Source organism: Neocloeon triangulifer, unplaced genomic scaffold (genome assembly GCF_031216515.1).
Source record: "Neocloeon triangulifer isolate White Clay Creek 2 clone unplaced genomic scaffold, ASM3121651v1 ptg000001l, whole genome shotgun sequence".
In the NCBI taxonomy this organism is placed as follows: Eukaryota; Metazoa; Arthropoda; class Insecta; order Ephemeroptera; family Baetidae; genus Neocloeon; species Neocloeon triangulifer.
In genome coordinates this window covers 2,263,214-2,275,913 of record NW_026775544.1, presented here as the reverse complement: position 1 = coordinate 2,275,913, position 12,700 = coordinate 2,263,214, and the positions used below count along the sequence as shown (strand labels likewise).

The 12,700-nt window shown below is 36.0% G+C and overlaps 4 protein-coding genes and 1 long non-coding RNA gene across 8 annotated transcripts; 1 reads left to right on the top strand and 4 right to left on the bottom strand.

Annotated features, from left to right (window-relative positions):
* The first annotated feature begins 22 nt into the window (after positions 1-22).
* LOC132198893 (uncharacterized) lies at positions 23-788 on the top strand. The gene is made up of 3 exons (XR_009442057.1): positions 23-67; positions 252-356; positions 406-788. It is a non-coding gene; the product is annotated as an uncharacterized LOC132198893 (long non-coding RNA).
* A 609-nt stretch (positions 789-1,397) lies between these two features.
* Positions 1,398-2,283, bottom strand: LOC132196224 (uncharacterized). Of its 3 annotated transcripts, none has more exons than XM_059618740.1 (3): positions 2,142-2,283; positions 1,844-2,085; positions 1,398-1,792 (listed from the first exon to the last, which is right to left on the bottom strand). In XM_059618740.1, exons 1-3 carry the CDS (start codon positions 2,151-2,153, stop codon positions 1,405-1,407), a joined length of 642 nt encoding a protein of 213 aa, XP_059474723.1. In that variant the 5' UTR covers positions 2,154-2,283; the 3' UTR covers positions 1,398-1,404. The 3 variants fall into 3 exon arrangements, with proteins under 3 accessions (XP_059474723.1, XP_059474715.1, XP_059474732.1); XM_059618732.1 differs by having other exon boundaries at positions 1,398-1,807; positions 1,853-2,085; XM_059618749.1 differs by having other exon boundaries at positions 1,853-2,085.
* A 517-nt stretch (positions 2,284-2,800) lies between these two features.
* On the bottom strand, positions 2,801-4,207 carry LOC132195767 (uncharacterized). Its single transcript, XM_059617966.1, has 3 exons — positions 4,108-4,207; positions 3,851-4,047; positions 2,801-3,789 (listed from the first exon to the last, which is right to left on the bottom strand). The coding sequence occupies exons 1-3, from the start codon at positions 4,117-4,119 to the stop codon at positions 3,453-3,455; spliced, it is 546 nt and encodes a 181-aa protein (XP_059473949.1). The 5' UTR covers positions 4,120-4,207; the 3' UTR covers positions 2,801-3,452.
* A 1,113-nt stretch (positions 4,208-5,320) lies between these two features.
* On the bottom strand, positions 5,321-6,348 carry LOC132195150 (uncharacterized). Its single transcript, XM_059616954.1, has 3 exons — positions 6,259-6,348; positions 5,928-6,154; positions 5,321-5,863 (listed from the first exon to the last, which is right to left on the bottom strand). The coding sequence occupies exons 2-3, from the start codon at positions 5,971-5,973 to the stop codon at positions 5,352-5,354; spliced, it is 558 nt and encodes a 185-aa protein (XP_059472937.1). The 5' UTR covers positions 5,974-6,154; positions 6,259-6,348; the 3' UTR covers positions 5,321-5,351.
* A 623-nt stretch (positions 6,349-6,971) lies between these two features.
* On the bottom strand, positions 6,972-12,700 carry LOC132197858 (uncharacterized). Of its 2 annotated transcripts, XM_059621442.1 has the most exons (8): positions 12,501-12,700; positions 11,628-11,820; positions 10,306-10,490; positions 9,824-10,008; positions 8,787-9,264; positions 7,691-8,591; positions 7,434-7,639; positions 6,972-7,371 (listed from the first exon to the last, which is right to left on the bottom strand). In XM_059621442.1, the coding sequence occupies exons 1-6, from the start codon at positions 12,510-12,512 to the stop codon at positions 8,202-8,204; spliced, it is 1,443 nt and encodes a 480-aa protein (XP_059477425.1). In that variant the 5' UTR covers positions 12,513-12,700; the 3' UTR covers positions 6,972-7,371; positions 7,434-7,639; positions 7,691-8,201. The 2 variants fall into 2 exon arrangements, with proteins under 2 accessions (XP_059477425.1, XP_059477434.1); XM_059621451.1 differs by lacking the exons at positions 11,628-11,820; positions 12,501-12,700 and adding an exon at positions 10,696-10,877.

Below are 12,700 nucleotides of genomic sequence, written 5' to 3'. Positions count from 1 at the left end.
CGCCATTGGTCGTTGTGATGCAGTCGACCATATGCGATCGCGTGCGCCAATATCTATGACTAAGCATGTACGTCAATCGAAATTTAATTAGATGTGCAAAAAAATTATTAACAATTTTAAAAGTATAACAAAACACAAGCACATTTTTTGCAAAATTATTATCAATTTCTATGCATCCAATTTTTTTTTACATATCATGCTTATTTTGTTATTAGAAAGTTTGTCAATTTAAAATTTTTTGTGTGTATCAGATAATTCCAGATAAGTCCAGTGACCTTGTCCTCTTCTGATGTCTCGTCAGGTCCGTGATTGCGATACCTCTTATGTCCCTTGCCTCTTCTATGACCTTGACGTTTGTACGCATTGGTTGTGGTTTCGGCGCCGAATAATCGTAATTAAATTCAGGCGTGGACGTACTCGAGCCATCGGACTGTTGTCTTCCCGACTTGCCCCTTCCAGAAGACCCCGCCGCCCTAATACCTGAATGCTGTCTGATGGTCTTATTTCTAGCAGCACTTCTTTGATTTCCATTTGAAACCGCCAAGTTTTTTAGTCTTGAAGTTCTGGAAGCCCTGATAATTTATTTTTTTTTGTTATGTTTATAAAAAAAAATCCAAATCAAATTGGAAGCTGAAACCTGCGCTGCTGCCCATCCCTGTTTCCTCGAAAAGCCGGAGATTTGTCTGATGGTGGTGCAGGACGCGCTGGTTTTTGTGCAGCGTCCTTTAGAATTTTGTCTTTCGCTACCGTATTATTCCGTGGCTCCTCATCATTATCCGCAAACCCAAAATCTGCTCCTACAATGCAATTATTAACAATTTTAAATTATTACAAAACACAAGCACATATTTTTGCTCAATTATTATAAATATCTATGCATTAATTTTTTTTTACAAATCGTGCTTATTTTGTTATTAGAAAGTCAGGAAAGTCTATTTGAAAATTTTGTATATACCTATCAGATATTTCTTAAAAATTTAAATATAAAATTTTGTTCTTTTAATTTGAAATAGAGTTTGATCGTTTAACGGCTAATTTTTATTTTGTTCAAATTCATTACATATTTGGTTCACTTCTTGTGATCCTTGGATTTTATTGTAAAATATCCTTTTTATTTCTTATAAAAAAGAGGAAAAATAAAATCGCAATTTGACTAAATTTTCCATTTCGCCAATTTCAACCCCTGCCTGTTCTCCTTCAAGAAAATCTTAATTTTGCATGGATCTGAAAAAGCCTCTTTGATAAAAATTTTAACTGACTAGAATTTGTTTACAAAAAACTCAACCTGATATATTCCCTTGTAAATCATTATTATATATTAAATAATTTTGTTAAATCAAAAGAAAATAATATTGTGAAAAGGTAAAATTATAATTTTATTAATTTTTTTTTGCATTATTGAAATCATGGGAAACTGTGATCCTCATAGTAAAAGTACGGGTTGACTTGATTTTTAACAGTTGTAATTTGCTCCTCTGATGTTTCGTCAGACCCATGTTGTTGTTTCTTCGGTTTGGTTTTTGTCGTCAGCTTCCGATTCTGCCGTGGATACACGTACTTGACATCGTACACGTCATGGTTTTCAGGGTAATCGTAATGGAATTCGCCTGTGTTGACAATTCCCCGGCCAGTATTGACATCTCTTACAGGCCCTGCTGGCCAAAGTCCAGGCTGCTGATAAGGTGGAATTCTCGGTGCAACGTTCTGCGTGTTAACCAAAACCCTTGGTGCATTTTGCTTGTTAATTGTCAAAGCTGCGTTTCTACTCTTCTGTTGTGCCCTTCTGGCCGGCCTTATCACAAAAATTCTTTGAGATGTTTGTGAAAATTATGCAACTTCTAACCAATCAAACCTCTGCTGTCCATTTCTGTTCACTCGAATGAACGCTCCCGACTTTCCATCTGAAGGTATAGGTCGTACTGGCTTTTGATCTTCCTTCTTCAATTCCACGCCCTTTTGGTTTTCATCATCGACCTTTTTCTCTTCCTTCGTTCCCTCTAATTCCTTTCTTTCGTCCGATGCCCCTACGGCAAAGCCAAGAACTGCAGCGACAAGGCAAAGAAAAGCAAATGCACAAAGGAGTTTCTAATTTTTTGAATATTAATTTAGAATCTGACTTAAAAATTCTGACTATATCATGCCTTGCATTCCATAGCTGCGAGCTAATTAGTAAATGAGAGCAGTTGATCAGAGCAGTCGATCGATTCGAGGCAGGATGTGTAAAAATCACGTCAGCACTACGTAGCCTATAATTACATTGCAAAACATTTTTCTGCCACCTCGATATTCAAAGTTGACAGTCAATATTTTATCAAAATTATTTGACATATTTATGGGAACGTCAGCGCGGTTTCCATTTCCCTCAAAGCGAAACAGCTCTTTTTAATTATTGCGTCCAGCTTTTTTCAACTACATGATTCTCGTACACATTATTTAATTCGCAATAGAAAGAGATAGAACAAACTCCACTGTCGAAATTAGTTATACCTGAATTATTTCTTAATTCAAATGTACTATAATGATTATATATCACAAGTCAAACGATGGCAATGAATCATGATTGCAAAATAAAATTTTTCATTATTTAGGATGATTTTCTAATGATTAATTATTATAACGTTTTGCTAAAAATAAAACATTTAAAACTTCAATACCTTAATTTAATATTAATTATGAGATATCCTCTGAATTGATTTGTTTAAAAAAAAACTATTTTCACGATCGAAAGTCGTTTTAAATAATAAAGAATTTCAAAATAATTAAAATCTTTTTATAAAGAGATGTATAATACTTCAAGCAGTTCAAGCAACTTTATTGTGATCCAGTCATCGGCTATTACAAAATTTAGCATATTCGGTTGTCTAGGAATCGAAGGGCACATCTACGCCCATCAATAATAATGAGGATGAAGAGTCTCATTTCCGCAGGCGGCTTTAAACAAAATCTTTTTGCTTAAATTGGTGTTAATGCTGTTATTACAGGCTTCTGATTTTTTCTACAGCATTTTTCGAGGTGAATGATGATATTTATTGTTATATCAGAAAGGCAATCACTGCAGACACTGCCTATTATATTGCTTAAAATATTACAATAAAATTCAACCATAAAATAAATTTGTTCAAATTCATAATTTTTGTCAATTTTTGTTTAGTTGCAGATTTTTTAATACTTATTAGAAGAAAAACGCGCGCCGCCTTTGTTTCTAGTTTTTAAGTGTAAAAAAATTATTATATTATTTTCCAAAAGTTTTTTTCCTCTTTTAAAGTACAATTTACAGAATTGCTCTAATTATTGCATTTGAACGTCAGTAATGTAACAAATTTTTTTTTCAAACATGACTTGATTAAGTTGATTCCTCATGCATGTTTCCGTGAATTGTGCAAATGATTTAGCTTTCAGTTTGTATCGACTTTAATATTGCTATTTTAATTAAAAAAAGATCAAAACACAATTTATCCACCGTAGTTATAATTTCCATAATCTCCAGTGACCTTGTCCTCTTCTGAAGTCTCGTCAGGTCCGTGATTGCGATACCTCTTATGTCCCTTGCCTCTTCTATGACCACGACGTTTGTACGCATAGGTAGTGATTTCGACGCCGTAATAATCGTAATTGAATTCAGGCGTGGACGTACTCGAGCCATCGGACTGTTGTCTTCCCGACTTGCCCCTTCCTGAAGACCCCGCCGGCCTTACACCCGACTGCTGCCTTATGGCCTTATTTCTAGCAGCACTTCTTTGATTTCCATTTGAAACCGCCGAGTTTTTTAGTCTTGAAGTTCTGAGAGCTCTGGTAATGAATTTTTTGTTTCGTTTATAAAAAAAATCCAAATTAAATTGGAAGCTGAAACCTGCGCTGCTGCCCATCCCTGTTTCCTCGAAAAGCCGGAGATTTGTCTGATGGTGGTGCAGGACGCGCTGGTTTTGGTGCAGCGTCCTTTAGAATCTTGTCTTTTGCAACAATATCATTCCGTGGCTCCTCATCATTATCCGCAAACCCAAAAACTGCTCCAATAATGCAGAGGATGATAAATGCAGATATTAAAATCTATAAAAAAAATTAATTAAAATTAATTACTTCGTCGTTTTAATTTTTCATGAAACTTGCCTTGCATTTCATGACTGCGCTGCGGGAAGTGATACGTGTATAGCACGGTGATATGAATGCTTGGCCGGAAGAGCAAAAATATGAATCGACCTTGCACGCCTGGCTATAGTATCCTGCGAAACACTAGCAATCTGCGTCCGAGTGCTTGTTTCGCGTCAAATTTTCAGATCCGAATGCGAGGGGAATCTCATGTATATTGTATTATATTTTACTAATTTTATTATAGCATATTTATTTTCATTTATCTTAATTATATTTTTGGCTCTTTAGTTTTTTTTTTCTTTTTTGAAAGTTAACACAAATTACTTATTTTATGAGAATTTAAAACCGCAAAAAACCACTCAAAACGGTAAATAATTATATTATTATATAACTTGTGAATATATCGTTTCTTAATTGGAACGTAATTCCACGTAAAGGCGATTGGTCACAAGTTTTTAATACATAAATTACCCATTTAATAAGTCTCTAAACATTATGGTAGCGTCTTTTTTATTGCTATTTTAATTCAATTCTATTTAATTGTGACGGAAAGTGCGCTAGTGTGCAGAAACAAGAGATTGTAGACCTAGTGAAGCTATTCGGGTACCTTATCTGTTATTGCGCATAGAGTAATTAATTTAAGAATCACGTTTTGAGGTGCCGAGTCTTTACGTCTTTACTTCCAAAAGTTATGACTAAAAGAATTTGAAATGGCTCAGTCTGACGTCTTACTCCACAATAATCCGTTTTTTCTTCTTATTAAAAGTTTGCCGTGGAACAAAATATCCTTGAGGTAGATTCTTTTTAATCCATAACAATTTCTGAACACATTAATATGTATATAACAATAAATAAATTTATAATTTAAGTTCTAGTCTTGAACTGGGTTCAGAAAATAATTTCAAGTTGAAAACTGATCAAAATGAATACAAATACTAATAAATGAAAATATGGATCCTCTATTTAATTTGGCAAGCCACAGAAATTTGATTATTTCGGACCAATCTTGAATGATAATAAAGAGCAGCGTTCCCAGCACACAATTACTTTTGATCAATAAGTATTTTGTAGAAGAAAATTTTGCTTTCTTTTCTGTCGAAATTGCATTCAGTTTGCATGACTTTTTTCACAGGGAAAATAAAAATATGATAACGCTTTATTAGTATGTACTAAATTAAATAGAAATCATATGCAAATTATTTATGCACAAAAATAAAACACAAAATTTAGATATGTGTATGCAGTTTTCCTTTATTAGAAAATCATTCATGCATCAGCACCTCCACCATTAACATCAGCAGAACCATCAGATCCACTTGCATCATTGCCATCTTGAGGTGGGCCTCTGTTGCCAGAACCAGAATTGTTTCCTCCTGACTGACCCTGACCACCCGTACCTCCTCTACCCCCTCGACCACCCGGGCCTCCCATACTTCCTTGGCCACCAGGACCTCCCTTACCTCTTTGACCACTTGGACCTCCCCTTCCTCCTTGCCCACCTCTTTGAATACTCTGACCTCCCTGATCTTGTCCTCCTTGATCCTGTCCTCCCTGATCCTGTCCTCCCTGATCTTGACCTCCCTGATCTCCCTGACCTTTGTTACCTTTCTGACCTCCCTGACCACTTCGAGATCCTCTCTGGCTACTGGAACCCCCGCGACCTCCCTGACCATTGGAACCCCCGGGACCTCCCTGATCACCGGGACCCCCGCGACTGCCCTGACCACTTGAGCCCCCAGGACCACCCTGATTACCTCCTCCCTGTCTCTGGCTTCTACTCGCAATTACAATTTTTTTTTGTTATAATTTGAAATATAATTCAAATAGGGTTTTTATACTTCTGCTGGTTTGGTTTTTGTCCTTTTGGTCCTTTTCTGCCACCATTATTTGCTCCTGCCGCCAGAAATGCCAGTGGCGCAGGTCGAGCTATGGCTGCAACCTTCGCTTCATTTACACTTGCAATCGCGGACTCATCTCCATCATCTTCGTCCACTGTCTTGATAGCAGCACTTGATACTGCTCCGATGACAAAGGCAAAAAATGCGAGGAAAATCAACAGCAACTTCTGCCATTTTAAATTAAATAAAATATTTTTTGTGAATTAGTAAAAAAACAAAGACGAATAAAAATTTTGCACTATCTGAAATGCTATGATATTTATGATCATACCGAGCGAATCATGATCGGAACTTTGCTCCTCAGAATATGAAGCTCATCTGACTCCTGCTTGGTGCAGGATACAGAAAGTGGAAATTCCAGCCACGCCAGCACTCCTGGTTTCCGAGAACCATGTGTCATTTTATATAGCAATTTGACAAGCAATTTATCTAAATTAGGCCATCAGAGCGTGCAGAGTTTCAAATTTGAGATTTTGTTGCTCCTGTTGGAGTACAAAAAGATAAAGTTATATTTTTGTCTAACAACTTGAACACACATTTTCTGAAGGGTTTTCTAATTTGGGAATAACCTATCATCAATAATTATTTTGCCTTTTCTGTGAAATATTCATTAATGGCCTTGAATTCACTATCGGCATGCATAAAATTTTAATTCAGAGAATTTATTGCCCAACGTAAGGCCACACTAGCCTTAAATTGTAATCTAAATTCAAAGGGAATAAAATCGCATTTAATAATGCCTTTTAGCCAGCCATGAGATTGAATTTTTAAACAAAATCCTCTATCCAAATCGTTAAAAGGAAGTTGTAGAGTGGTAAAAATTCACCATAAGTTAAGTTGATTCTATAGGGATACATTTTTTCGTGATTTATAAGGTTTGGTTCTCTTTGCTCCGCTTCAAAATATAATTATGATTTTTCAACCGACATATTATTCCTGTGGATGGTTATAAGAAGAATTACTTCAAATAAAACTGCAACAAGATTTTGTTCCTAATTTTTATTTAATTTTATTCTTTTAAATGTCAATGAAAACAAATTAGACTTTGAATTTTAATTTTTCTTCCTCAAAATAGAGAGTTTATAACTGTGGTGATTTATGCACCGCGTTCCATGATCTCCTCTACTAATTTTCTTCAGACGAGCCGCCCTTGCCATGCTTTTTCCTGCGGCCACCACCACCATTGCCTCCAGAGTTGTAGTTGTAATAATTGTAGTCGTAGGCGCCGTAATAATCAGGGGTGCTTCCACTCTGTCTTCCAGCCTTGCCCTTTGTTCCTGCAGAACGAACACCAGACTGCTGCCTACCGGACTTACTCCTGATGACACCATTTTTATTTCCGTTCCTAGATTTTGAATTAGTTTTCTGTAACTTTCTGGAAACTCTGGATGAATTTTTAAGAGGATATTTTAGTCAAAATTAAACCATTTTTTCTTTTTTTTAAACCTTAGCTGCTTTTGTTGCCCATCATTTTTCCCGTTTCCTTGAACACCTGCTGATTTCGGTGGTGCAGGACGCACTAATTTTGTTTCAGCGTCCTTCTCTCCCTGCACCTCCACTTCTTCCTTTTTTCCATCATTTTCGACAGATTCTTTTGGAGCCGCAAAAACTGCGCCAAATATGCAGAGGGTAGTCAATGCTAGTATTAAAAACTGTGGAAAAGTTATTTTATCAATTTTTCCAGAATCAATTTTCCATCCAACCTTCATGGCTGCGCTGCTGGAAATACTGATACACAGGAAAAACGAATCGGCAACAGGAAGAGAGCAACACACTGTTGGCCTTGCACGTCAGCGAAATGTTGCGAAATAATTTTAATGTTCCCTCTAGTCTTTTTCTCTGTCACGTTTTCAACAGGTGATGCGAATTAAATGAGCAGCAGTTGAAAATTCGTAGTAAATTTCTTCCATTTTTATTTTCATTTACTAATCATTACTTTTGATTAATTAGATTATTTTCATCTCCATGTCGTTATTATTGTTATATTTTTTGATAGCATTTAATTTCTATAAATAAAATGTTGTCATTTCTCAAATCTGTCCACTAAGTTGCTTGAACGCAGCTCTCCTTATCAAATTATAAAACTTTTCACGTAATTATCAAACTTGGCGGTAAGTTTTTCAGTCTTGCAGCTTCTTTAGAGCGTTTATTTTTTTTCATAAAATATTCTACACACATAGGGGGAATATTTGGTATTATCACAACTTTCGCGGCCTACAGCAGACCAAAAATCAGCACAAACACAATTGCACACACTGGGAACATGAGGTAGACGGCAATCCTCGGTTCGCAGGTGGACACAAGTTCCAGGTCGGACTCTGCCTCGATGTAAACGACACCGTCTCCTCCCAAAAAGTCCCTAGTAAAAGTGCATTCTGTTGCATTTTGGCATCTGTAGGGGGCAGACGAGAAGTCAAGTCTGGTCGCGTTGATGAAGAAACGCGCCTTAATGTGGTTGATGTCGAGGTCGTTGTCTGAGTAGAAAACGTAGTAAAAATGTCCCTGGGTCCGAATTGTTTGGCTCAAATGCATGGAACCCGTCCAGTCGGCTTCTTCACACATTTTGCCACTTGATTCAAATCCTCTTTGGAACAATGTTTTGCCCTAAAATGAAATTATTGGAAATCAATAAATTTATTTATATTTTATTAAATTTGTTTTCAATAATCAAATCGAGCGAGAAAAAGTTAAAATCGGGTAAAAATTGTCTTGTAGTAAATTTATAACATTAATTTGAACTAAAAATTTTTCAACAATATTATTAGAATAAAATCTGCAATTTGAAAATTTTAGAGTCACCTTAAAACAAGTCATAAGTCCAGCCTCAAAACTGGACACAGAGGAACCACCACCTTCTGGTTCGGTGATGTTCCAATCCGCATTTCCACCGTGTTCGATGGCCCCTTCGAAATGCGCTGCGTCCGACAAGTGGTTGAACTTTGTTCGTTTAGTCGTCGCCTCCTCGTCGGCCGGAGTCTCCCTTTTGATTTTGGCCAACTTGGCCCTCAAGCGACTCCGTTCATGTCGGTGCTTGTGGTGCTCCTCCGTTTCGTTTTGAGCAGCGTCCAAATCGAAATTGTCCAGGATTTCGGCACCTGTGTTCTCGGCTTCGTCTGGGTCAACTGGTCCTGTCTCCTCAAGGTGTTCCTCAAAGGTAATCTCGTCATTGTTGACTATGGATGGAGTTGTAGCCTCCAAGGACAATGGGGGTTGCAGGAGGCCGCACAACTCGAGATTCTTCTCCCCTCGCACCACTAAAAGACGCGCACCGGGAGACCTGGAAAATTGTTAAATTTATTTTATTTTAATATATACTTTCCACATAATTTCCCTCACACAAATATGATCACTTGTTTTTTTTAAGAAATATTGAAATAAATTAATAAATATCAACTGATGGTAAAAAAATCTTTTTCACCGTAAAAAAAGGTAGTTTTGAATTTTTTTTTTTTTTTAAATGGGTATTTCTTCAAAGATTTAGAGCACATAAAAAATTATGAAAGCTATTTTTTAAAATAATTAATTTCTTAGCTCATGAATCGTAGTGAAAACAGTTTTGTATATCCAAACAGATCCAAAATAACAATAAATCACTGATAGCAAGATCATCGATTAAATTTGTCAATTTAACTCTAGACTTTGAATTAAATTTATAACACCTGCTATCTTAATAATTACTTGTTTAAAACATGATAATCAAAGTTCATTTCTATTAAGTTCTGTTCCTATGAGGAATGGTTTGATCAACAAATTTTATCAATTGAGTCATTAAATTTTTTAAGAGGCTATGACGTAAATTGTTAATTATAACATAACCAAATAAAAAAAATAAATACCCTGCACACACAGCGACGTTCAAATGGGATTTTGGCATTAGATGGAAGCCCCAGTACTCCAGTCTGTCGTCAGGGATGACCATTTCCCTCTCGATTGTTGCCGTCCTCCACTCATCAGAAATCCCAGGCTCCTCTATCATTTGGTGGGCCGAAAATCTCCCTACAGCTGCTCTGATGCTATGACCCTGCATTTTGAAATTAAAAAAATTGGTGAATTTCAATGCACAAAAATTTCATGATCAAGGGCAACAATTTTACTCAAAATTAAAACAAAATACAACCATAAAATTTTATAAAATAGCCATTAACTTTCAATTAGGCTTAAATACCTACAATAATTTTTCTTTTCTATAAAAAGTTATTCTTTAAATGCATATTTGAGCAATTAAACAGTTTGGTTGCAAGAAATTTAAACTTTTACAGGTTAAGCACAGTTGAAAAATTCCCCACAAATATACGGAATTTAATATTATATTTTATACCTGGCAAAAGAATGGAGAAATGCCATCTCCAAGTGGCATGACGTCCGACTCAGTCAACGAAAAATTTCTCTCGGCGAACACAGTGTTTCTCAGGTACAGTGGCAAAATGACCAACATGGTAGGAATTGCCGCCGTGAGCAGGCAAAAGGCCACCACTCTTCTCGCACCCCTCATGCTGGCATCACCTGCAAAAAACAAACTTACAGTCAAAAGATATAGGAGCGGCAACGTTGTTGCTCGATGCTATTTCGCCGGCTGCTAATTTCGAAATTCGCACCACGGTTGCTTCGAGCTGGAAAAAATCCCTGCACAAACAACGATCGCGAGGTGCTATGCAAATAAATTTAACTCTTTTTGGCGCCGCGACGGGCGTAAATCACTTTGCAGTACCTGCAGTTCAGCAAAAACGTGGACACTCGAACTCATTACTTGTATTGACTAGCATTAAAGGGGTCACATCATATTTAACAAAATTATCTGTAGAGATGTTTCTCAACGAGAGAGCAAAGATTAAACGCGTAGAATATATGAAAAAAACAACAACAGCTGACAAAGAGCGTTTCACTCTCTGGCTGCATTTCGAATTTTTATCCGATCAACTCGTTAGGTGTCGCTGGTGCTCACTTGGTGCTCAGCGTCCGGGTCGCGGGACGCCGCCCGAGCGCCACTCCGTATCAAAAAAAGTAAAGGCACACAAGAGTCACGCGGTGTTATTATTTATTGTAACTGGTCGCGCGCGACAGGATCCGATTTCATCTTGCAATTTGCATAACTGCGCAACATGTATTATTATGATTTCATTACGTTCGAGGAGATGCACACAGAGTTGTTTTCAACTCTTCGGTTATCGAGATATTATACTTTCATGGTTAGAATAAAAAGCATGATTTTTTATATAACATTGAATGTGTGTAATGCGAGACGGCGCCTGTCCGCAGACAATCAATTTCCTTATTGGATGGCCTTTGCAGTCTGTGCACAAAAGATAAGTTGGGATTGATGTAAAGTTGCTCGTTAAGATGATAAAATAAGATGCAAATTTGCGGCTTTGATTAATGTCTATTTTATCATTTTGTTGATAAAATTTGTGTTCGGCACATCTTTATCGGTTCTTTTAGTCAATCTATCAAAAAGTAGCAGTTTTTTCCATTAAGAATTAATTTTTTGTGGCCAATAAGGAGTGGAAATAACAAATGTAAAGCTCAAATGTAAAAAAGCAAAATCCTTTTTTGAGAAATACTATGAATATCAATTTGCAAAAAAGTAAATGTCCATTTGTAAAACAAAAGCTACTTCTTCAGAAAACAAAATTAACTGCTCACTATTTTTTTGTTTTCCAATGTGGCTGCCTTGATAGTAGACGACGACGGTGCTCTCTGTCATGGCCTCCCTTTGTTTGTGGCCGTCGCTCAACAGGGTGCTCGAAATGAACTTTTGATCGTGGGACATTCTGGTGACCCACTCTTGCTGCGCCATCCTCGGCTGCTGGGCCGTCAGAGGAATACCTCGTTCACCCTAAAATAGATTTTTTTTTTGTAAATATACATGTGTTTATATTGAAAACTTTTTTGAAATAATTTATTGTGATTATTGTTATCATTACTAATTGTAATGAAAGGGAAAATTGAAAATTTTTGCTTAAAATCACTTAAAATATGATACCAAAGAGTGCAAACAATATTTGGTGACAATTAAATAAAATTATAAAAATATGTGTTAAAAAATAACAAAATAAAATGCTTTAATAAGGAACACATAATTTAAAAAATATTATAATAAAACTTATAATTTTTAATTTTTAAAGTTTTTTTTTATTATTTTGATTATTGAAGTACATTCATATGATATAAGAATAAAATTACATTATTTTCTTTATTGTGTCAATATTTTATGTTAATTTAATATTATTAAAAAATATTCATCCCCTGATTTAATATTTATAAGAATGTTTAAAATTGTTGGCAAGTAAAAAGTATTAAAATTCTATAAACAGAAACAATGGGGATCGTTAAAAGTCAAGTTAATCCCTTAAGATTCCACATTAAATAGATTAAATTTGGAAATCTCCAGTAAAGTATAAATGCTTTTTATTGCCCTAAAGTAGGTTTAATTTCAGTCTCAAAATCAATAAAACGGGAAAAACAAAACTGAGATAGAGAAAAAAATTTTAATGAAAAGCCAATAATCCAATTTACCTTGATAAGCATTTTAATCCTCTGTAATCGCACTTCAACTTAAGCTCAAGCTCCGAGAGGCTTGGTCGCGAATCGAAATCATATCCACAAGTGGCAGATTTTTTGCAGCTGCAACAGCAAATAGGCAAATCCAGGAGGGGACCGCTTGCAAGTGGTCTATCAAAGAACGCGACTGCCACTCAACTCCCCATGATAAACAC